Consider the following 23,681-nt stretch of genomic DNA (forward strand, 5'->3'; position numbering starts at 1 on the left):
AGGCATCTGGTCTGAGCCGATCAGCACCCTCACACTCTGCTTCTGTAGGTCATGGAAGACCTCACAACAGACTGAACTCCTACATGGGAGACTGAGTGTTAAGAAGAGAAACCTACTATCTCTCCTGCAGTCTGCATCTGAATGACTTCAGTGTACTTCTACTTTTTTATTTGACCTAAGGAAGCACCAAGAGGTTCTGAGTGTTGCTTGTGTGTTTAAGAAGCCTGAAGTCATTAAGCTAAAACCCAATGTTAAATATTGGAAACCATGTAACTTGTGCAGAAGTGATACACAGCGAACATTGTTGGGGGGGGCAGCAAAGGGGGTTGGCTAGAGCATAATTAGGGCAGGGTACCTTGGCTGGATTTTCTGGTTTTCAAAAATTGGAATTGTAATAAAAATTTTTTAGATGCACTATTTCAATTTTCAGTAACAAACGGGGGTGGAGGATCTTACGTTGAGACTTACTTGGGGGGAAAAAGGGAGGTTTGCCCCCCACCCCACCTGCCCTGCCATGACTTCGACGGGACAGAGGAAAACCGGTGTCCAGCCAGGCCTCGCGATGACCACGACCCCAGCTGCAGATGTCAACAGCACGAACCCAGAACACAGACCCACCCAACAACCCTTTGAAGTGGCTTCCGATTATTTCTGTTTCTGAACATTCTCATGTCCCTCCCTCACCAACATTTTCCCTGACGCAGTCCTTCTCCCTCCCTCCGCCGAGCCTCAGCCCAGGCCAGGCCACGCTCCCCGGAAGAAAAGCGAAGGAAAAGATGTCACAGCAGATTCCAAAGACCAGGGACCGTTACCTACGAGGCACCTTCTTCACCAATCGGTCCCTTGAAAAGTGTGCCTCCTCCTAGTCTGTGCAGGGAGCCCAAGTGTCTGTGGCTAGTGATCCAGATAAAGGGGGCACACAAGTGGAGCAGGGGTCCTGACTCCCCCGCTCGGCCACCAGCTGTGGGACCCTGACTTTGTCACACTCACCTCTCAGGGCCTCAGGCTCAACTAGAAAGTAGGCACCTGGGATGACAAAGAGGACCCGTGTGTTCCCTTCCATAACCAAGACGCACGATCAGAAGGGGATTACATCAGAAGGCTGCCCGTTTTCATGACGTTCCCCAGGGTTGGTAGAGAACCCCGCTGCTAAGAACCCTGTTCCTGTCTCCTTGTTACCATCAGTGTTTTATTAGAAGAAAAAGAGAGAGAGAGGGAAATGGAGGAGGACAGGGAATCAAAGCCTAAACCTAAGACAGTTCATGGGAAGGTCTCCAAAGCAGTGGTCAGAAAACTTAGAAGGTGCCAGGAAGGACCCCTGGCACTCCGTAGGAACAATTCAGACAGAAAGTTCACCTCCAGAGGAAAAAAGGGTAAAAAAGGGGGGGAGGAGTCAACAGTGAACCTGGCCCTGGCCCTGGCCTCAGAAAAGGGGGTGGGGCCACATGGGCTGTTTTTCTGTCACCCCTGGGCACGCACAGTCTGCACGCAGTATGCCAAGGTCAAGTGGCAAGTGCAGGGTACAACACGTGGAAAACTAGGGCTTTCCCAAGAAAAGGCCAGGCCCCCCCCCCCCCCCCGCCCTTCCCCAAAGCCCCAGCTGCATCACAGTTGGACGCTGCCGCCCCCTGGTGGGACACGGGCTCTTCGGCCGGGGGGGGGGGAGGCGGGGGGGGGGGGGGAGAAACCTCGGAGGGACACTAGTCCTTCCCTAAAGGTTGCCCCAACTTAGAACCCGAAAACCCTCCCTGAAGTCGCTGTGCTTCAGACCTGGTGCTGGCCTCCTCCGGGGGCTCCCTGCACCGTCTAAGCCATGACCTCACCCACTCATGGCTTGCAGGCTGTCTACCCCCTTCCACCCCCTGGGCACCCCGCCTGCTCCGCAGAACCAAATGAACGTCAGGATTCTGGCCAATCAGGGCTGGAATCCAGGGACGGGAAACTCAGGACTGGCCCAGAATTTCCCAGCACATCCCGCCTCTTCATTCAGGTTCCCACCGGAGGCCAGCACACAGAGGCAGGGAACTCCCGCCCCTCCCTCCCTGTCCTCTTACCAAAGGCTTTGGCGACATCTCCTGGACACGTGCAGCCTCCGTCCTTCAAAGAGGGAAAAGCAAGGAAAGGGTGTCAGCGGGGGCACCCTTGGCCAGGCTGTCCCCCTCCCCTGGGGCGATTAGGTCATCAGGAGGGGCTCTCCAGAAGCGCCCCCAGCCAAAATGCGACCCTCAGAGTCCACTCCAGTCCCAGCATTCCTCAGTCATTGTGTCTGGACTTAAGTTTGCTCCTGTCAATATTGCACCTTCATCCCCCAACCTCTTGGGTTTCCTCTCTGGGTCGGCCCCACCCACCACCTGTCCACCTGTCTGCATCCCAGCCCCCCCACCCCCGCCCGCCCCGGAAGCCAGGGGAAGTGAGAGGCAGGCGGAGATGCTCTGAGACCTCGTTCCAGGCCAGCCCCTTACACAACATGCCTGACCAGGGCCATCCGAATTCACTCTCATCCCACAGTTCCCCTTTCCCTCCCTGCCCAGCGTGAGGTGAAGTTTAGGTAGTAAGAGCTGAATTACTTTATGAGCTGGGAAAGGACACTGAGTTCCTTTAACCTTCCCGCCACTCCACACAGCCCCTATCCACCTTCACGTAATGGGCCCAGTTAGTTTAAAACCAAACGTACATTCCTAATCCCCACTCTACCCACAGAGAGCACACGCCTGGGGCTGCTTTAATGCCTAGCAGGGCGGTCACCTTGGGCTGCCCAGCTCAGCTCCGTTCAGCCATGAGGGTGGGGGGTTGGGGAAACACCAGCAGCACAGTGTGGGGCTTCCAGAATGCAGAGCCTGCCGGGCACCCTTACCAACACAAGCTGCTACCCACTCTTCCCAATGTAGTCTGTGTGATGTCCAAGGAGAAGGCCAGCGGGGGTGGCCCGGAGTTGCCACCAGACCCCGCAGAGAGAGAGGCAAAGAAGCAAAGGCCCAGGGTTGGGGGAGGGGCGGGGAGGCAGGGTCCATGTTGAGGGCTGGCATGATCACAGATCACTGAGCTCAGAGCAGGTCTAGGAGGAGCACCAAGGTCTCAGAGGCAAGCACCTGTCCCTGGAAGGTGGGACCCACCTGCCTTGGGAAGGACACAGGCTGCCTGGGCTACCGGGCATCACAATTGGCAGGAAGGGGTGTGCACCCCCAGAGCCGGAGGGCATCCAGCCAACCGGGATGACCACCATACGAACAGCACCTCCCATGGAGAATGGGGGTCTCTGTGACTCATTTCCCTTTTTTATCGGCTTTTGAGACCTGTCACTCCATGAGCTATAACTCAATTTCTACCTCCTTAACTTCTTTGCAGTTGGGATCCAAAGGTAGATGTGAAAGCTTGAGCTCTTTGTTTTTTTTATGAATATTTATTGCCTGTAACTATTTCCTCCATCGCATCTGTTACGGGCACACCCCAGAAATATTGCAGGTTTGGTTCCAGACCACAAGCAATAAAGCGAGTATCCCAACAAAGTGGGTCAAATGAATTTTGTGGTTCCCCAGCGCAGACAGAAATTATGTGTACACTCCTCTGTGCGACAGCTTTACTGTCTAAAAAAAAGGTACACAGCTTAATTAAAAAATACTTTATTGCTAAGAAATGCCAACCATCCCCTGAACTTTGGCTGAACCGTCATCAACGATCACAGATCGCTGTAACAGAATGCAAGGATGAAAAAGTGGAAATTTGGTGAGCATTACCCAAAATGCAGCCCACAGACACCAAGTAGGCAAATACTGTTGGGAAAACAGTGCCAAGAGGCTCGTCCTGATGTGGGGCTGCCATAGATCTTTCATTAAAAAAAAAAAAAAAAAACAAGGGGCACCTGGGTGGCTCAGTGGGTTAAGCCTCTGCCTTCGGCTCTGGTCATGATCTCAGGGTCCTGTGATCGAGCCCCGCATCGGGCTCTCGGCTTGGCGGGGAGCCTGCTTCCCCCTCTCTCTGCCTGCCTCTCTGCCTACTTGTGATCTCTCTGTCAAATAAATAAATAAATAAAACAAAACAAAAAGCAAGAAAACACGGGATCTTTGAGGTGTGATAAAGCCTACAGTCACATGTTCTCTCTGGCCCCTAGAGGGCCGCGGTTGCTAGGGAGTGGTCATTTCCTGCCTGTGTGCTGTGGCCCAAGCTCTGGCATATCTACTTCCTCTTCCAAAGCTACAAGCCCCCTCCATGCCCTTCACTGGCCCTGCCAACTTTTTTGAATACTTTATCTCTTTACCAAAACCAGTTTTATACTCAATAGGCTTTCAAACATATGACCTGAAAAGATTAAACAAACTCACACCCCCATTACACGAGGACGTTTTTGGACTTGAAACCACACACACACACACACACACAACACACTCCCATGCTTGCAAGTTGTGACTGCCACAGTGGTTCATGTGGGACCCGGAAAATTCCACATTCTCGTGGTTAGGGAGGAGGCCACTGCGATCCTTGAAAAGGAGCTCTTCTCCTCCCAGAATGGGCCAAGACGACCACAGTTAAGAAGGCTCCGTGACGTGCCACCGAGAGGAAGTCTGACTTACAGCAGCATCTTCTGCTCACTGTACTTGGAAATGCATTTACAAAAGGCAGACCAACCACACCAGACTGCGCGTTTAACCCCGTGCAACCCGATGTGATATGCTTTAGGGCAAAGGAGTCTGCTCCCTACTCCTGTTCACGGGTGATTCCCAGAAGCTGTTCAAAGCGTCCTTTTCGTGCTGTCAGGAGGCAAGGGCAGGAGGGGCAGATCTCTGCGATCTAAGACACACATTTACTTTTGCACAGAAACATCACAGGCACCGGAACGTTTTCAAAAACAATGTGCAAATATTCAAAGAGCCGCTTGTTTTGTTTTTCAAGAGTGTTCCCGTTGTATTTCAGGAGAAAAAGCATCACGGAACTCTGTCTGTGAAATGTCGGCATACCTTTTCTTCTTAAGAATACTTGCCCTGCTCTAAAATCAAGGGCAGGGAAAGCAAGTACAGGGACGGGCACAGGGAATTCAAATCAAGACCTACTATGTGCCGGGGCTGTTACAATTTCATTTTTCCATTCAAACACCAGAAGCACCTGAAGTTGATATTTCTGTAGACGGGCGGGGCGGGCGAACTGAGGGGAGCTCAGAAAGATTGAGTGACTTGCCCAAGGTCACACAGCAACAATGTTAGAATAAGATATTAGAACTCTGGTTAGGTATACATTATAAAAACATCTAGAAACAAACATAAATAAACAAAATTTTAAAAACATAAAACTTGTCTAGAAGCATACTTATTAGAACATTAGCCGTGGTTCTCTTAAGAGGCTAACAGTTCCAGGAACCTTTATATTTATCTGTATTTTCTTTGTTTTTTTTTTTTTAGATTTTTTTTTTTTTTATTTATTTACTTGACAGAGAGATCACAAGTAGGCAGAGAGGCAGGCAGAGAGAGGGGAAGGGAAGCAGGCTCCCTGCTGTGCAGACAGCCCGATGCGGGGCTCGATCCCAGGACCCTGGGATCATGACCTGAGCCGAAGGCAGCGGCTTAACCCACTGAGCCACCCAGGCGCCCCTATCTGTATTTTCTAACTTCTTCTAGGCTAAACCTATCCTGTTGGGTAATTTTTCACCCTCAAAAAATTTTAACTTTAAGCATAACTTTAAGTCTTGCTAAAGAACGGTCTCACTGCTTCTGAAATGCTATATTAAATCATTAAAATTATCAGAAATTTGTTGGTCTGCCTTTACTTTTCTGCAGAGGGTCAGTGGACCAGTACAAGCACTGATGACCGTGCACAGAAAAGGAAAAGTTTGGGGATGACTTTGAATCATCTGGATCCTTCATGATACAGGGCCTCGTGAGCCTTGATAAGCACACTTTATAAAATGCACTGATTAAAATGCTGGAGCTTGAGGCAAGAAGAGACCACAGTGATCCCTATCTACTCCCAGGACTTCTTTCTAGGTCTTATAAAGCATCACAAAGTCCAAAGAGTGCTTGGTTATCAGTGGATCGCGAACTCACTGGAGGTTCGAATCCCTCCCCTTCTAACCATGCATAGGGGACTGACCGTCCTCTCCCCGCTGGAACACATGTGTGGGGGCCTTGTGGGGAAGGACAGAGGAAGTGTATGTCTCCCAGCGCGCTGGGGTGGAAGAATGAGCAGACAGGGTCGGGTCCTGTACGACCCTGCATTCTCTATGCCTTCAGCAAGCCTTTCTTTTTCATTCTCTTTGTGACCTCCTCATTTTCCAAATGGGGGTAAGCAGTCAAGGGAAGATAAACAGGCCTCAGTCAGAATGTTGCCAGTAGGGATGCTGGACAAGTTCCTTAAGATCCTGAAGCTTTGGAGCCCACCTGGTTGCAAAGGCTAATTTATGTATCAGCTAGAGTGGGCCACAGAGTGCTTAGAAACCTCGTCAAACATTAGTCTCGGTGTTTCTGGGAGGGTTCTCTTCTTTTCCTTTTCTTTCTCTTCTCTTCTCTCTCTCTCTCTCTTTTTTTTTTTTTTTGATGAGATTAACATTTGAATTGGTAGACTGAGTAAAACAGACTGTCCTCCTGGCATGGGTGGGCCCCATCTAATCAGTTGAAGGCATGACCAGACCAACAGGGCTGACCCTCCTCGAGTGAATCTTTCTTGACGGCCTCTGAATGAACATGGGCTTTTTCCTGCCTTTTAACGTCAACTGAAACATGAGCTCTTCCCAGCTCTCAGGCCCTCAGACTCACACTGGAACTACACCATCAGCTCTCCTAGGTCTCTAGCTTGGCAACTCACCCTGCACATCTTGGGACTTCTCAGCTCCCATAATCATGTGAACCAATTCCCTATAATAAATACCTCCTCCACCTCCTCTCTTGCCACACACATACACACAAGCACACACCCAGACACACATGCCCCGTGCCTAATACATCTGTCAAGTGAAACTAACTGCTAGTTTGTCAGGTTGTTCCAAGAATCAGAAATTCAAAGTGCCTTGTGCCTGGAAGGTAGTAGATGCTCAGTAAACACTAGTCATTCCTTCTTCTAAGTCTGTTTCCATCTTGAAAATTCTCTTTTGGGTGATGTCCCTAGCAGATGACAAGACAAAACTAACTAGTCACACCTCAATCTTCACCTACATAGGGGGTGTCCTGAATCTACAGCTCTCTGCCTCTCAGAACCCCATGTGGGCCACAATAAATAGAAACCCGATTCAAGTCCAGCCCCTTGAGCATCAGCACCTGCTAACAGCCCCCTGCTGTGACTTCCTTTTACTGAATTTCAACAGCGTGGATGTGCTAATTCAGCAACCAAAGTGTGACAGGAGACAGCTGGACGGCAACTGGGCAGAGTAGCAGGATCCAAAATGTGTGGTGGGTTCCCAGTGGCTTTAGGGATGACTGGCAGGTGGGAGAAATCTGCTTGTGAGACACAGGGGCGGTCGTAGAAACGGCCGCTCTGAATGCCAAGGCACTCTGCTGGCCAGGAGGGAGGAGCTCAGGTCAAGGGTGCCGATCCCACGTGAGCCTGTGAACTTCGTCTGGTCTTCCAGCTACACACGCAATGTGTGCCCCCATCTGGGCAATCTCTCACCGTTACTGAGAACCTGGGAGCTCCCCGACTGCAGGCCTGGGCAGTCACTGTTCCTGTTGGACAAACTCAGAGGAGCCGATCCCCAGGCACTGGCAGGTGAGACCCGGCTCTGAACACGGGCCCCACGACAGGAACCAGCACTTCTTAAACTCAGGAGCATGTCAGGACTACCTGGAGGGCTGGTTAAAACACATTCCTGGGCCTCCCCTTCAGAGCTGCTGGTTCGGTAAGCCCGAGAATTTCTAGCAAGTTCTCAGCTGATACTGATGCTGTTGTTCTGGGCACTACACTGAAACAACCACTGAAAGAAGCTTATCAAAGAGAACCCAAGTTGACTCTCAGTCACTGGTGGTGCAAGCAGATTTCCCCCCGAATCCCTCCCCAAATAGGGTCCGATCAACAAGCAGGTGTGAAACTTCTAGAAGGACACATGTAGGGAAACTCGGAACATGTTCCCAGCAGAGCCCTTCATTTCACAGCTCCCTGATATGGAAATGGTATACAGGACACAGGGTCCGAATTTTGTGGAAGACTCTTGACGGTGAAAACGGTCACGTGATAGAAAAGGACTAATTACATAGGATGCTTTTGGGGCCAACCTCATAAAAGTCATCTTTGCTTAGACAGGGTCCAGGAATGTCTTTTTGAAAAAGCTTCCCTGGTGATTCTCAGGCAGCCAGCCCAGAAGAAGGCCCCAGGGAACCCCTGGGACCCACTGGCATCCCGGAGACCGTGCAGTGAGTTGGATCACAGCACTCAGCCTTTTGCACACAATAAATGAGTGTTCCCTCGGGCCCTGGGACCAAAGCTCAGCAAAGAGGTGAGGTGCGCAGGGTCTCAGAAGGGTCAGCGACCAACAAACCTTCCTTGTCTAGCACATAGTAGATGCTCAGTAAAAACGTGCTGAAGGACCAGATGGATGGGTGGAAAGCCTGCATGAAGAATGAGGAGGAGCCCAGGGAATCCGCCCTGGACTGCGAGGTCGGGACAGGACAACAGCCGCCACGGCCCTCAAATGCTAAACTGGGGCTCAAAATGAGGGAAGGTGCACGTATTTAAAGAGTAGCAAAATATATATATATTTTTTTCCACTTAATGTGTTTATATATATATATATATATATATATATATATATATATATATTATATTATGTTAAAAAAGAAAAACACATTAAGTGGAAGCCATGGTTCTGAGTCTGCCCAAATTTACCCCACATGTTCTGTCTTATTCTGAGCATTTTAGCTGGAAGGGGAGAGCCAGGATTATCTCTTCGATGGTCTGAATGGTTGCCACATCAGCGAAGGAGGATCCGAATTATGGCTACACTGAGGACAGATACTAACTTGGCACTAACTCATTCACTCAATCTTTAATGTTTAGTGGCTGTATCCCAGGCTGCTGTCCTGCCAGGAGCTTCCTGGAAGTGCTGCTAGATCACGGTCTCACCCCTTCGCATAGACTCCTCAACCTACAGCAACCTCCTTCTGCCCCCAACATGCCACTGGATCCACTCTCACTCCAGTAAGGAACCCGTGGCCCCTAATCCAACATGACTGGCATCCTTACCAAAAGGAGAAATGTGGACACACGCGCACATACACACAGGGAGGACGCCACATGAAGAGGGAGCTATGGTGCCATCAGCCATGGGCACTGGAGGTTTGCAACACAGCCTTCCCCGCAGCCCTCCAGACCCTGCTGACACCTCAAGCTCAGACTTCCAGGCTCCACACCTGTGAGACAGGGACTGCCTCTTCCTTGGTCCACCCAGGCTGGGGTGCTTTGTAGCAAACAAACTTGTGGCATCTTCTCCAAGCTCCCCACAAATCCCCCAACACACCAGCCAACGCCATGAGTCGTTACTAGCTCCCGTGTCTTCGTCCCTCGGTGCAGAGTAAGTAGGGAGGAGGGCCTGGGTCTCTGCCACATGGGACTGGGCTGGGACCAGGTGCCTGCTGGGACACACGAGGTGTGTGGGACCTCGTGCTGGGACCAAGGTGCCCGGCTCATGGCCAAGCCCACAGGATGCCAACGAGACAAAGGGCAGCCAGGAAACAGGCTTCCTCAGGGGCCCAGGAACAGGGGCCTCCCCCCAAGTCCCGAGATGTTCTCACACCCATCCCCCTGCCCCGCAGGAGACTTACGGAGATGATGTGTCCCTTCAGGCCGTGGGCAGAGTCGGCACACTCGATCACGGCGCTGAGCTGGGGGTAGCCCACTCCCGTCTTGGTGCGGGTGGTGCACACGGAACCTGGAGGGCAGGAGAGGTGGAGCCCAAAGAGAGATGGTCAAGAATGAGCAGAACGCGATACAAAGCGAGACTGTGTCACTGGCACACAGCCCAGCCCCGATTTACCGGGGGAGGGGGACACACGATGACAACACTTTCCTTCTGTCGGGGAGGGGTGGGTGGTAAGAGCCACACCATCAAGCCACGTGATCTCTGGTCCTCATCTCTGTCAACCGCTGATGCCCGGGACACTGTCACCGTCACTCACTGTGACATCAGCCCCCACCTCTGCCTACTTATATCTCGTCCCTCTCCATGTCCCTCGCCATTCAGCACCACCATGCTAGACTTCAAGGGACCCCCCAGAGCTCCTCCCACAGCCTCTTTACCTTCAACTTTTGTCAAATTTCTAACTTCTCTGAGCCTCTCGGCCTTGCCTACGAAACAGAATTGGAAACACTGACGCAGAGGGTTGTGATCTGCACTAACCCCATGCCCACACCCCTCCCACCCAGCTCCATCCTCGGTGGGCCCCAGCCTCCTGGTCCTCGTGACCGCCTGTCCTGTCCGGGGTCCCCGTCTAGCCTGGGATGCAGGACCAGCTTCTGTTTCAGGACCAGCCATCCAGATGCCCACAACTGCCCTTGACCTCTGGCTTTCCCACGGTCAACCCCAGTCCTGGTGGGTGGACCCGTCTGAAAGGTATGGTCCCAACTAGGTCCAGGCTGAGTCACGCTCAGAGCACCACCATCTCCAGCACCTGTCCCCTGGTTCAAGTCTGGACCCTCCCCTCAAATGAGCACCCCCGCCACCCCCCAAGATCACCCAGACCAAAATCCTGAATGTCCACCTGCTATCCCCCTTGGCCGCCACCTCGCTCTCCCTCCTGCTCCCTACACTCCAGCCACTGGGACGGTCCAGTTCCTCGGGCACAGGGAGTTTCTTCCCCTCCCTGGGGATTCTCTGTACGCGCTGTACCTTCTGTCAACCACTCCCTGTGAACCAAGCCCCTGGTCCTGCCAATGCTTCTCATCTTTCAGGCTTTATCTTAAATGTCACCCCCTCGGGAGAGTTGTTCCGCACAGTGCTCACTTCAAACAGAGGCATTTAAATAATTCTTTGTGTAAGAGCGCAGGGAATGTGTTTTCTCCACTGGACAGTAAGCTCCCCAAATCGTCATTGTTGTAGACCCAGCGCTGAGAACAGAGCCTCGTACATGAGAAGGGGGCTATAAATAGTCACTAAAAGAATGTGTGAACTTAAGAATAGATGAGTCACCCACATGCCTGTGGCTCCGTTTCCCAGCTCCGTCAATGGGGCTTGAACTCCAGGGCCATCAGGCCCAGGGACAAGGCCGCTGGAAGCCCCACCTCCTATCTTGGTTCCCTATCTCCACTGATGCCTTCACAGCCCCCGCCCCCCAGATCTCTCTCCAGGGCTTTGGGGACAGGACCAGGCAAAGAACCATGTCCAGAATTCCAGGCCTGGATTCAGCAAGAAAACCAGAAGGATGGAGAAGCCCCCTTTCCTCCCACCCGTGCAGCTACAGGACAGAATACATTTCTTCATGTTCATCCTTACGTGTGTTGCTCACAATCCTGGAGCCAGCAGAGCTCCTCTCCCCGCTAAGGCACCCTCTGCCCCACGTACCAGACCTGCATTGTGCAAGGCAGAATTCACTTCCTAATCTCTCCTTCCTAATTGGCTTTCTCCCCCTCCCACTCCATAGCCAGAGCCTCGCAGGAAGGCAGGGGGTCTCTACCCCCAGAGGCCCGGAGCTCTGCCCCAGGGAGAGACCTCTACAGAGGTCAGGCCAGTCACCTTTCTTGGAAAGAGCCAAGGAAGGACTTCCAAACAAAGCATGGGAACGGTCTTGATTAACGCTCAGGTCGAAAGGAGAAACTGGATGCGTGTTTTCTCCCAGTTACAGAGGCAGGACGCCCATTCTTAATGCTGTCATTCACAGAATACTCAGTATTTTTACTCTAAAGAATTCATGAAACTTAAATGTCATCTCCAATCAGTTTGAAGAAGGGGCTCTAACAAAGCTTCTTACCCTCTTTGGTCATATCTGTTCTAGTAAGACAGCCCTGCCGGGGCTGGGGGAAAAGGGGTGGGGCACACAGCGACCACGGAAGGACCCTCAGTCTTCCGGGGAACCAGAGTGTATACACAGAGGGAGTGCAGGAAGGAAACAAGTCCAGCTGCACGCTCGGAATTACCTCGAGTACATCAGGAACAGCTCTTCGAGAGCCGAGAAGACGACCTACACACCTTAACATCCCTCCCCCAACGCAGTGGCAGCTGGTTGACATTCTGTATGTATCTCTGATGAACCAGGTGACCAGTGAGAGTCCTGCTTTTGGAAGAAAGAGTCTTCCTGGTCTGTTAGGAGCCTGTTCTTTTACTAGCTCAGTCTGTTATAGCCCGTACAGTCTGTTACAGCCTGGAGCTCCTCGGTGGGCCTTTTCCTTGCTTTGACTTTTCAAAAATGACCAACACTCAGTAAGAACCGGGGCTGTCTTTCCTCTTGCTTGGACTACGTCGTTGGTTGGCCCAAGTAGCAGTATCTAAAGCCCAATCTTGAGGGTTTTCCTGGATATTAAACACTCCAGTCCTCTGGGGAGCCTACAAGCCTCTTCTTCCCTAATCCTTGCTTCATACACATCCTGTTCCCGCAAGGCCGATGGCTGTGCCAAGTCAACAACACAACGATGTCTCCTGCCTCCCGCCGCGCATTCCCACACTCTTCTCATATGGCTTGACGGTTTGCTTCCTTTTTTGGTAGTATTCTTTGGGTGGGCGGTATTTTAAAAATCTTTGCTATTTTTTTATTCCCAGCTGAAAATGTATAGCTTCTTCCCTCCTCTCCAATGTTAGTGTTTGTTTAGGAAGGGATGTGCAAGGGAGAATTTGGAAACAGGCACGCTCATGCTCATGGCTCGCCAAAGGGAAAGGAGGCCGCCACCTGGCCCAGGAGAGAAAGGAGCTGTCCAGTAAAGGACAGAAAGACTCTGCCTTGCTCCCCCGACTCAAGACGCCATTGGGTGGTCCTAGGAGAGAATGCCCAAGAGGATATGGGCAAACAGAGATGGATACGTATCAGGTGAAGAGAGGGGGTGGTAACAACAGAGTCATTCATGTCCATTGACGGTCCCCACGATTCTTCACGCCCTGGCCTTCCTCTTCAAGGTTCATGAGATCATTGATGAAATCTGCATTCTCTTCTTTCACGTTAGTGCTCTGAACACCAGGACCTCCCATTCTACCCACATCCCAGCTCCTTTAAGCCCTCCCTGGGGGCATCAGGAAGCAACCCAAAAAGAGCTGCTTTTGGAAGCTCAACTTCCAAAAGTGGTGTGATACTTCCAAAAGAAAAGGGCTTTATGCTTGTGGCTGGGTCCCCCGTGGGCTCCCTTCTGACCACATCACCAGTTTCCCCAAGCCCCACACCCCAGTGCCTGCCACACAGCCCTTGCGGGACTTCCCAGCAAGCCTTACCTGGTCCAACGCCGACTTTGATTATGTCTGCTCCAGAAAGAATAAGCTCTTCGACCATCTCCCCTGTTACCACATTCCCTGCCTGAGACAGAAAGAACACAGCCCACGATCACAGACGATTCCTGGTGATACAAAGATGAGTGAATGAACAACTCCACACCTGACCACACAGTCAGACACTTCCTGAAGCCACCAGGTGCCCTGGGGGGCCAAGAGAGGGAGGTTAGCGGCACAATTGACTGAATCCCTGATTCTAGAGTAAATCTTAAGCTGGTGGGTCAGGACAGTCCCCTGGTGTCCTCCTCTAATGAACAGGAACACAGAATCTGACACCTCAGACCACACTGGGCTGAGCTGATGGCAGGAGAAGGTACGCCAAGTGTGTAATTTTTAGAACTACAAGAGACTGGAGGCCATCTAGGGCAGAGCGTTTGAACATGTCTGTGGTGGGCAAAGCAAAATCCTACAGAGAACCCAAATATATAAAAAAAAGCAACGAAACACTCTCTCAGATGATTATCACCTTTACTGTGGGGCATAATATGTTTCAGAGACGATACCATCCTTGAAGAACACTTATGGAACTCCAAGACCTCTGGAATACGAAACCTGGCGATCATCTCACTGATGGGAAACGCCTGGGTGTCCCTCCCGCAAGGGTTGGCGGTTCCCACTTGGACAAGAAAGGGCAGGTGAGCGTTTACGGACCAACACCACTGCATCCCGCTCCAATTTCGGAACTCGAGGCTGTGGCCCTAAGAAGAAACCAGGAAGCCAGGACATGGCAGAAGCTAAAAACCTTAAGGATGCCTCTGGCTTGGAGACTCTACAAGTTCTTTCCCTACAAGAGCAGGTGAGCATGAAAACAGCCCTCTCTATTACAACTCACGGCCCTGCGGATTCTTTGGCTGGTCCATAGGCTCCTTGGCGAGATGCCTAACTGAACATTCAAGACAGCACAGTCTTATTTCGGGAAATGCATGCCTACTCATGCTACCATGATTTTTTTTTTTTTTTTTTTTTTTTTTTTTTTTTTTTTTTTTGCGTTGAAGTGCCAGTGTCTTTTTCTTTTCACTGAATTCATTTCTGGGTTGGCGGGGTGGGGGGGGGGATATTTTTCTTTTTTAACCTACACAAACTTGGTATATTTTTAACTCGGTATAAAAGTATCTTAGAAAGACAGAAGAGGAAGGCTCAAAGCTGCTTTAATCCAACAGCCATCTGACCACTGAAAATGCTAGACAGTCCAGAAAAAGGACCGGGACATTGAGAATACCGTGTATGAGAGGCATAATACACATCAGTAAACAGCAGAACAAGGTTTCAATAGACGGTGCTGGGGAAAGGGAGTTTCTGGAAGTAAGATCATAGATTCTCATTCATACTTGTCCCCAAAACCAGCTTCAGATGGATGCAAGAGTTAACTTGAAAGTTGTGCCCTTCCAGATTTAGAATACCTCGAAGACGTAACTCTAATAACCATAAAAATGGAAAAAAGATCTATAGGTACACACACACACACACACGCACATGCACACTCATATAATCAACAAAAGTAAGTGGCAAGTAACATGGCATAGAAAAATCCCTGCGATTATGACAGTGTGTTCTTAACATTATTAAAGCTCCCCCAATTCTGCAAAAGAAATGCTAATGCCTCACAAAGTGACTGCCAAAGGACATGAACAACTAAAAATAAATAAATAAAAGTGGCCAATGAACACAGGGAAAGCATTCACCATCACTAATCATTGTATTTATTTTTTTTTAAAGATTTTATTTATTTATTTATTTGACAGAGAGAGAGAGAGAGAGAGCACGAGAGAACAGCAGAGGAAGGAGGAGACGGAGAAGTGGACTCCCCTCTGAGCAAGGAGCCTGCCCTGGGACTCAATCCCAGGACCCCGAGATCATGACCTGAGCCGAAGGCAGATGCTTAACCGACTGAGCCACCCAGGCGCCCCGCTAATCATCACATTCAAAGTCAGATACTAGTGAGGTAGTACTTGTCACTCAAATTATCAAGGACAATCATGACTAAATACCAAAGAGGAAACAGACACTGTCTTTCTCTGCTGGTGCAAGGTCTCCTTTAGCACAGGTTTCCCTGGGAAGCAATTTGTCCACACAGAGCAAATGCAAAGAATACATGGATCCTTTGATCTAGTGAGTGTACTTCCAGGATCCTCTCTGGAGGGAACACTCACAGATGAGGCCAATGATTTAAACACGAGAATGCATGTTATTTCTAACAGTGCAGAACTGAACATGTATTACCCAAAGTGGGAATGGTTCAACAACCTGATGTTTCTCAGCTACGTGAGGTTTTTAAGATGGGTCTGATGGTGTGGGAAAACATTTAGCCACTTTCGGGAAAGAGAAGGAAACAGTAAAATCTCAGTTTTGCTAAAAACAACAACGAGAAAACCCCACAAATATACGTGTACATGAAAACATACCCCAAAATGCTAACAAGTTATGTACAAAGGGAAGAATTACCCAACTTTTAATTTTTTTCTGAAAAATTCTCTGGATTCTAGAGTAGGAACAGCATTACTTTTTTTTTTTTTTCTTTAAAGATTTATTTATTTGAGAGAGAAAGAGAAGGAGCAGGGCGCCTGGGTGGCTCAGTGGGGTTAAAGCCTCTGCCTTTGGCTCAGGTCATGATCCCAGGGTCCTGGGATCAAGCCCCACATCAGGCTCTCTGCTCAGCGGGAAGCCTGCTTCCTCCTCTATCTGCTGGCCTCTCTGCCTACTTGTGATCTCTGTCTGTCAAATAAATAAATAAAACCTTTAAAAAAAAAAAAGAAAGAAAGAAAGAGAGAGAGAGAGATCACAACCAGGAGGAGCAGAGGGAGAGAAGAATCCGAAATAGACTTCAAGCTGAACACACAGTCCAACGCAGGGCTTGATCCCAGAACCCTGAGATCACAGCCTGAGCAGAAACCAAGAGTCAGACACTTAACCGACTGAGCCACCCAGGCGCCCCAGGAATTGCATTAATTTTATAACGAAGTCTGGTGGTTTTGGGTTTTGAGTTTTGTTTTATTTTAGCACAAGGACCAACATCAACTTTGTAGCCAAGGAGTTAAGAGGAACCTGAGAAACAAGACTCCAAGCTCTCAAGTCTCCCTCACCGCTGATCTTACTAAAAAATAAAACTTTTTTTTAAGTTTTAAAAATAAAAACATAATTTAAAAATGAAAATACACACATACATAACTCAGAAGAAGTTACTCTCAGCTCCCTCCATAGTTTCACTTTCAGTGTGGATATTTTCTAGCCCTGATCTGGTGCTGTCAACAAATCATTTGATTTTCTAAAGGGCCTACTTTACACAAAATAAATTCAAGCCAGTTCATGACGGATGTACCAGGTCCAACCACACAGACGCAAAGTAAGTTTATTTTTTTTAGAGATCGTCTGTATTTATTTGAGAGAGAGGGAGCATAAACAGGGAAGACGCAGATGCAGAGGGAGATGCAGACTCCCCACTGAGCAAGAAGCCAGATGTGGGGCTCGATCCCAGGACTCCGGGATCATGACCTGAGCTGAAGACAGACGCTTAACCAACTGAGCCACCCAGGCGCCCTCAAAGTAAGTTTAAAGCATGAGGAAGGTAACTCTTCCTGGTAGCCCCGGAAGCTTGCACGGGTGTCCCCATTCCCCCTCGGCCACCCGTGGAGCTCCTTAACCAGTGGCTGGAAGGCGATCGGTCACTGCAGAGAAGCTGCCGGACGGAAAAACCCAGAGTGAGCAGGAAGCACCTCCAGCACGAGGACAACAAGAATGCGGAAGACAGAGGCAGGAAGGCTGACCTGCCACGTGCAGGAGTAAAAGGCCATCTCATCAAAGTGGAAACCAAGAAAGGCAAACACTAAGGGAGAAAGGGAAAGGCAAAATCAGACGTGAGAAGGATGATAGGATGTGATCAGGCCCCGGCTTGGCCTCAGGCCCCACCCAGGAAACAGCACATGGGGTGATTCTGGGGTGATTCAGCGGGGATGTAGGAGGGATGCCGGCACATGTGGCTGGCCTGGGTGATAAGCCGGATCCAGCCTATCTGGGCCCAATGCAGCTCCTGGCTGGTGCAGATAGCTCGGCCGGAACGTGGCCACAAATGCAGCACATGCTCGTTTCCCGGGCGTCCGTGACCAACTGCAAACTCTGGACCCTCCCGGGGAGTAGGGGTACCAAGACAGGCAGGAATGTGGAGCCCCCTCCAGGGTCCGCACTCCCATGCTCTGCTGGCAACCACCACCCATTCAAGGTCAAGGAGAGGCATGGGGGCGCAGGGAAAAGAAAAAAAGAAAAAAAAAAAAGAAGAAAGGAAGAGGAAAAAAAGAAAAAAAGAAAAAAAAAAAGGCAACAGGTTTAAAGAGGTTCCCCTGGGCCAAAACCAAAACCAAGACCGTTTTGCCCCAATGTTGCCAGCTTTCCTTTAGACCCAGACATCTAAGACAAGGTGGTTCAGAAAGCCCTGGGGTCCACAGGCAGACCCTTACATCCAGGCAATGAAGGAAGATCTAGGAGGCTCCAATTCTCCTGCTAGAAAGTAGGACAAACCACACCCACTTGGTGTTGTGAGATAGGGTTTACATAGAAAGTTCTATTCAGTTACTAGTACAAAGCCCAGCTCTCAGTTTGGTGCTCAATAAAATGTTAGTCCCTCCACTTAAGAATGCTTTCTATATATTGTTTGTTTGTTTGTTTTGCTCACTTCTTTTTTCTTAAACTTACTTGTGGTCAAATATCCATGACATAAAATGCATCGTTTTTAGTGATTTTTTTTAAGTGGACAATTCAGGGGCACGGTCATGCAGCGGTCATGACCATCCATCCCCACCACTTTTCATCATCCCAAACTGAAATTCAGGACCTATACATCAGTATCTTCTCTACCCACTTTTTCCCGGCTCTTCCGAGGACACGTGCCAAGAAAAATCCTTTCTCTAGGATGATGGGAGACAAGGGCCAGCAGACAGCAGCAGGACAGATCTGGCCTGGGGGCCACAGTGTGCCAACTCCTGGTATCAGGTGGACACACTGAGGATGCCTGGGTGGCTCAGTCGGTTAAGCCTCTGCCTTTGGCTCAGGTCATGATCTCAGGGTCCTGGGATCGAGCCCTGCATCAGGCTCCCTGCTCAGCCGAGAGCCTGGTTCTCTCTCTCTCTCTCTCTCGGTCAAATAAATAAAATCCTAAAAAAAAAGAAAAAAAAAAAGTGATGGTGTGCTAATGCTAGTACCTTCTCCTAAGCACACAGAACTGTCCCGACGCCACCCACAGAAGCAGGAAGTAGCAGAAGCTATCAAGGCGATAACCATCTTTTATGGCACATTAAACTCCGTTTACTACGGGACTCACAGAGACCCACATACCACCTGGATATGAGGCCCTTCGCGGCTTCTAGCACAGTTCCAGCTCACACCAGTGCCAGAAAGAGGGTAAAGCCAGGAAACCCAGGCAACTCAGGGGCTCTGTCTGCCATAACCACGTCCTGTCCCTCAGTGAGGCATGCTCCACGCTCCACGAGGGAGGCCGCCCATGCCTGACAGCCTGCAGAGAATTCTAAAGAGCATATGCCTCCCTGGGAAGAGGGCTGGAGCAGGTTGTGTCCCCCTGTGGCCCTGAAACTTGTCTAATCATGAGTGCTGGAGAAGGAACACCAGCAGGAGACTGAGTCACTGGCCATGTCCGGAAATGCTGAGGCCATGCCCACGGCTACCTGGGGATCAGTCAACTGTGGCCAACGTGGCCTACCCCAGCGGCATGGAGCTGGGCCTCTAGTCTGCCCTCAACAGATGGGGTGTCACAGACCTACCTCTTCACAACCAAGTGAGGAAGAGCCACCAGCGCAAAGCTGCTTGTCAGATGCTACACAGGGACGCCCATGTCCCAACAGCTGGTTACTGTGTGGTGTAATAGAAGATCACGGGCCGTGGGGGCAGGCAACCCGGCTCTGAACCCCAGGACCACCTCTTAGTGGCTGTGTGAGCCTCAGAAAGTTCCTTGAGCTAAAACGGAGTTTCACGTCAGTAAAAACAGGTGCTATTATCCATGATCAAGACTAGACATCATCAGAAGTATCCCACCCACCCCAATAGGGCCTTTTTCTACAGCACCTGGAACACATCTGTCTCCTTCCTCTCTGGAAGCCATCAAGTAAATGGCGCTGGGACTTACTACACTGTCGGAGCAGCCAGCACCTTCTACGGGACCCTCATCTGTCAAAGTTTTCTAAAAATCCCTGCTTTTCTCCTCCTTCCATGTGGCAAGGTGCGCCCTAGGGGAAAGGCTTCCAGGAAATGGGGTGTGCACACGAATCCAGAATGTACAGGAATGGGGAGCATTAAGCCCTCGCTCCTGCAGGGAGCCCAAAACAGACCCCCAGAACCACCAGCCTCAACTGAGAGCATTTCTGAGCACCCCTCCTGTTCATGGCACCAGAGCCATCATGATGACACCCAGTCCCTGTACTGTATATCTTTCGGTTCCAGAACATTGGTAATGCATCCAAAAGTCATAAGAGAAATTAGACTTCCAAAACTAAGGGTGTTAAGAGTAGTGGAGGTCTCCAAACGAAGCCCAGATCTCAGGGGTCAGTGCAAGCAAAGAACGCCTCAGGAATAATGTGGCTACCTCGCCAAGTCCAACGTTCATCACTGGGGAAACCAACAGGAACAACGAAAACACATCCCAGAGCCAACCAGCAGACGCTGAAGAGGCACTTGCGGGTGGTAGCTGCCCAGAGGGCCGTGGGAACACTGCGCCAACCCCTCCCTCCCAGCCTCATCCCCATGGCAACCCCCAAGCTCCGTACAAAGCTCTGGGACAACGCTCCTTCTCTTGAGCTACCGGCCTACCTCTGTCCCCTGCACTGCTCGTCCCCTGGTCTGCATCCCTAAGGGGTGATGCACCCACGGGCTCCCGGGGTTCCACAGTGGGGTCTCCCCTCAGCCCTTGGCAGGCCCAGCTTCGAGATAAAACTCATAGCCAACAGTTGGGAGCATGTGAGAGAAAGTTCCAGGGCTCTCGCTGATTTCCGCTATCACCCTTTTTGAGAGAAGTGGTACAGGTTTTTTCCATCTCCTTGAAACAAAAATGAATAACCCCTCCCCACCCCCATCCCACCTTCCATTCTTCTTCTCCATCAGCCTTCCCTCTGTGATTCAGCGCTCAGGGCACCTGTCCTCAATGGTACTCCCAGCCGGCAAACATTTTGTGAATACCACATGGTACACAACACATCACGCCACCTGATCCCCACTCCCTGTGATTCTCCAGCCGCCATGATCCTCGACCACCACAGGTGAGGAAAGTGACACTCAGAAGGTTGTGTGACTTCCCCAGCATGACTAGACTCCTGGGGCCACACCAACCTCAGGGGCACCAAGTTAGCGATTCAAACGGTGTCGCGACCAGCGGCCACACAGCGCAAGGGGAAGTTGCAAGTGGGGCAGGTGGGCAGCGGTATTAATGATTCGTTCCTGGGGTAGTTGGTTGGGCATCCAGCTCTTGGGTGTGGGCTCAGGTCAAGCTCTCAGGGTCCTGGGATCGAGTCCCACATCAGGCTCCCTGCTCAGCAGGGAGTCTGCTTCTCCATCTCCCTCCTGCCTCTCCTCCAACTGGATCTCTCTCTAATGTTCACTCTCCCTCCCTCTCTCTAAAATACATAAATGAAATCTTTATTAAAAAAAAAAAAAAGAAAGAAAACTAGAAAGCATGAGCAGTGGTGAAACCAGAGACACACAAGGAAGAAAATGATGGCTAGATTCAAGGTGGGACTTTTATCTTGGATGAGAGGAGGGCTTCTGAGTGTAGGTGTCCTGGAAAGACTGTTTATCTTAGGACCATTTATTAAACATGAATGTTCCAAGCACTCTTCTGTACGCATGTCCTATTTCACAATGTAATGCAAGAATTACCAGAGAAAAAGAAAGTGGAACCACTGAGTGGCCTCACCCAATCCATATCATTTCTGATTCCTAACCCTTCAGAACAAGCTCTTACACCCCAAAAATGCCAGAGGAGGTAAAGCACAACTTGCAACTTTATAAGTCACTTCTATCCCCAGGGTAATTAACCCACCAGAGGTGCACTAGAAGCATCTAGAAAGATCTAGGCCCGTCTCACCTCAGATAAAAGGACCATCAACAGCAACCTTGGGTCTGCTTGATCTCCTTCCCTCCACGAGGAATAAACAAAGGACTCCACTCCTGGCCAACATCTGTCCATCATGCTCTTTCTAGTGCCATCCACTGTTTCACAGAATTTACACTGAATACCAAACACTGTTTAGAGAGACCAGGTCCCAGCTGAGGGGCTGGGGGCTTCTGCTCTCCTGGGAGTCATGCTTTCTATTCCCTCCTGCACGAGAAAATGTTACCAGAGGTGGCTGGGGACAGAAGGGGCTGAGGACACCAGATACCCGATAGAGATGACCTGGCTTCAAGTCCCCTCTTAGCCGGTCGGTATTGGTATGGCCTTGTGAACCATCCACAAAGTCTAAGAAGAGATCAGGCCCAAGATTTCTCATCCTGGATAAATAAATTTGGGACAACAGTTCCCGTTCCTTATAGAGATGCTGTACTGAACAGAAAGAACTCACATGAGCCTTCTGAAGCCTGGTAGTAGTCAATAAGCAGTATTATTGTTATAAAAAAGAACAAAACAAACCAATAACAAGGGGCACCTGGGTGGCTCAGCTGGTTAAGCATCTGCCTTCAGCTCAGGTCATGATCTCAGGGTCCTGGGATCGAGCCCCGCATCGGGCTCCCTACTCAGCAGGGAGTCTGCTTCTCTCTCTGCACCTCCCCCTGCCCGTGCTCTCTCTCTCTCTCTCAGACAAATAGAATCTTTAAAAAAAAATGACACTGCAGTACTATTATGGAGGATAAAATTAATTTTTTGGTCTCCCATCCAACTTCTCATGCCATACAGCTGCTGCCCTTGGGACAACTCTTGATCCTTTCTTCTCATCTGACTGGAAAGCACAGAAATACTTCTCTTAAAAATCCTCCTGAACTCTTAACTGAAGATTTAACTCCACTAACAGAGACAGTTCCCGTGTCCCAACTTCCTTACGACGATGAAACTCAGGGAGAAATAAAATTCCGAATTTACAAAAATGGAGACGCGGATCAATTATCTAGTGGCCAATCTATTAATGTCACATTAGTTAAGACCAGGAGAGATGCACATCATCACAACGTAAACTTTCCAAAAGACCCAATTTAACCCAAGAGCTTCTAATCCCTTTTTCTACAAACCCGCCTTTTCCGGCAATAGCCAATGAACGTTCTGACCAGTGAAGATGTTCATAATTAGGAAAATACACAAAAGTCAAGAACAAAGGTCGGAGACCAAACAATACTCCAGTCCATCTGCAGATAATAGCGGACTACTTTGGCTCCTGTTCACCTGGGAGATCTCAATTGTTACAGGAGACTGTTCTACTGGCCAGTTAGGAGAGGGGTACAGATGACCCAAACGGGTTAAACTCAAACCCAGTTACACTATTTTCATTTTTTAAACATGAACTCCTTGGTAAGGCACAACACAGAGCTGGGTGGCTCAGTCATAAAGCATCTGCCTTCGGCTCAGGTCATGATCCCAAGGTCCTGGGATCGAGTCCCACACTGTGATCCCAAGTCCTAGTCCTGGAGTCCTAGGACCAAGTCCCACATCGGGCTCCCTGCTCAGTGGTGAGCCTGCTTCTCCCCCGCTTGTGCTCTGTCTCTCTCTCTGACAAATAAATAAAATCTTTAAAAAACAACAACAGCAAAGGTGTCCCATGGTAAGAAACATCTAATGACACGTAGCAGAGATCAAAAGCCCACATCCTATGATGCTGATTTGGATTTTAGATTTTTATGGAAAGCCAGGATGCAGACCCTCCATTGACGCTGCCTTTTCTTTTTGTAATGACCTCAACTCGTCCCAGTAAGAAGCTCCCCCAACACGCTGAACAGCCCCCCTCTTTGCTTTCTCCATCTAGACGGTGTTCTGCCATACCTACCATAATGGTATGTTCTGGAAATCTGGCACGCACCAGTTTCACAAACTCCACAAAATGTTCTGAATACCCGTTGGCCACATCCAGGCATATGAACTTGACCTGTGGCACCGCTTCTAAGATGTCGCTCATCTTTTCCAGATCACTCTTCCCGCTGCCCGAACTCACGGCTACATGCTGTCCCAAAATAAAGCAAAAGGCACAAGACGTGAGGAATCAGGGGCATTCAAAAGTGAGCCCCTCCCTCCGTCCATTCTCTATCCTGGGGAGATGCTGTGGGTCTTTGAGGTTCCCCCAGACCAAATACACACACAGTGGATCTGCTCAAGAAACACGCCACACGG

The 23,681-nt window shown here is 50.0% G+C and overlaps 1 protein-coding gene across 1 annotated transcript in view; it reads right to left on the reverse strand.

The window, feature by feature from the left end:
• The window catches only part of GMPR (guanosine monophosphate reductase), a 42,249-nt gene that overhangs the window by 4,773 nt on the left and 13,795 nt on the right, over window positions 1-23,681 (reverse strand). Inside the window, exons 4-7 of the mRNA XM_047735232.1 lie at window positions 23,341-23,514; window positions 13,322-13,403; window positions 9,735-9,841; window positions 2,055-2,097 (exon numbers count right to left, since the gene is read on the reverse strand). Coding sequence (XP_047591188.1) covers window positions 2,055-2,097; window positions 9,735-9,841; window positions 13,322-13,403; window positions 23,341-23,514 — 406 coding nt within the window. The remainder of the gene's footprint in view (window positions 1-2,054; window positions 2,098-9,734; window positions 9,842-13,321; window positions 13,404-23,340; window positions 23,515-23,681) is intronic.

This window comes from Lutra lutra, chromosome 6, assembly GCF_902655055.1.
Source record: "Lutra lutra chromosome 6, mLutLut1.2, whole genome shotgun sequence".
NCBI lineage: Eukaryota > Metazoa > Chordata > Mammalia > Carnivora > Mustelidae > Lutra > Lutra lutra.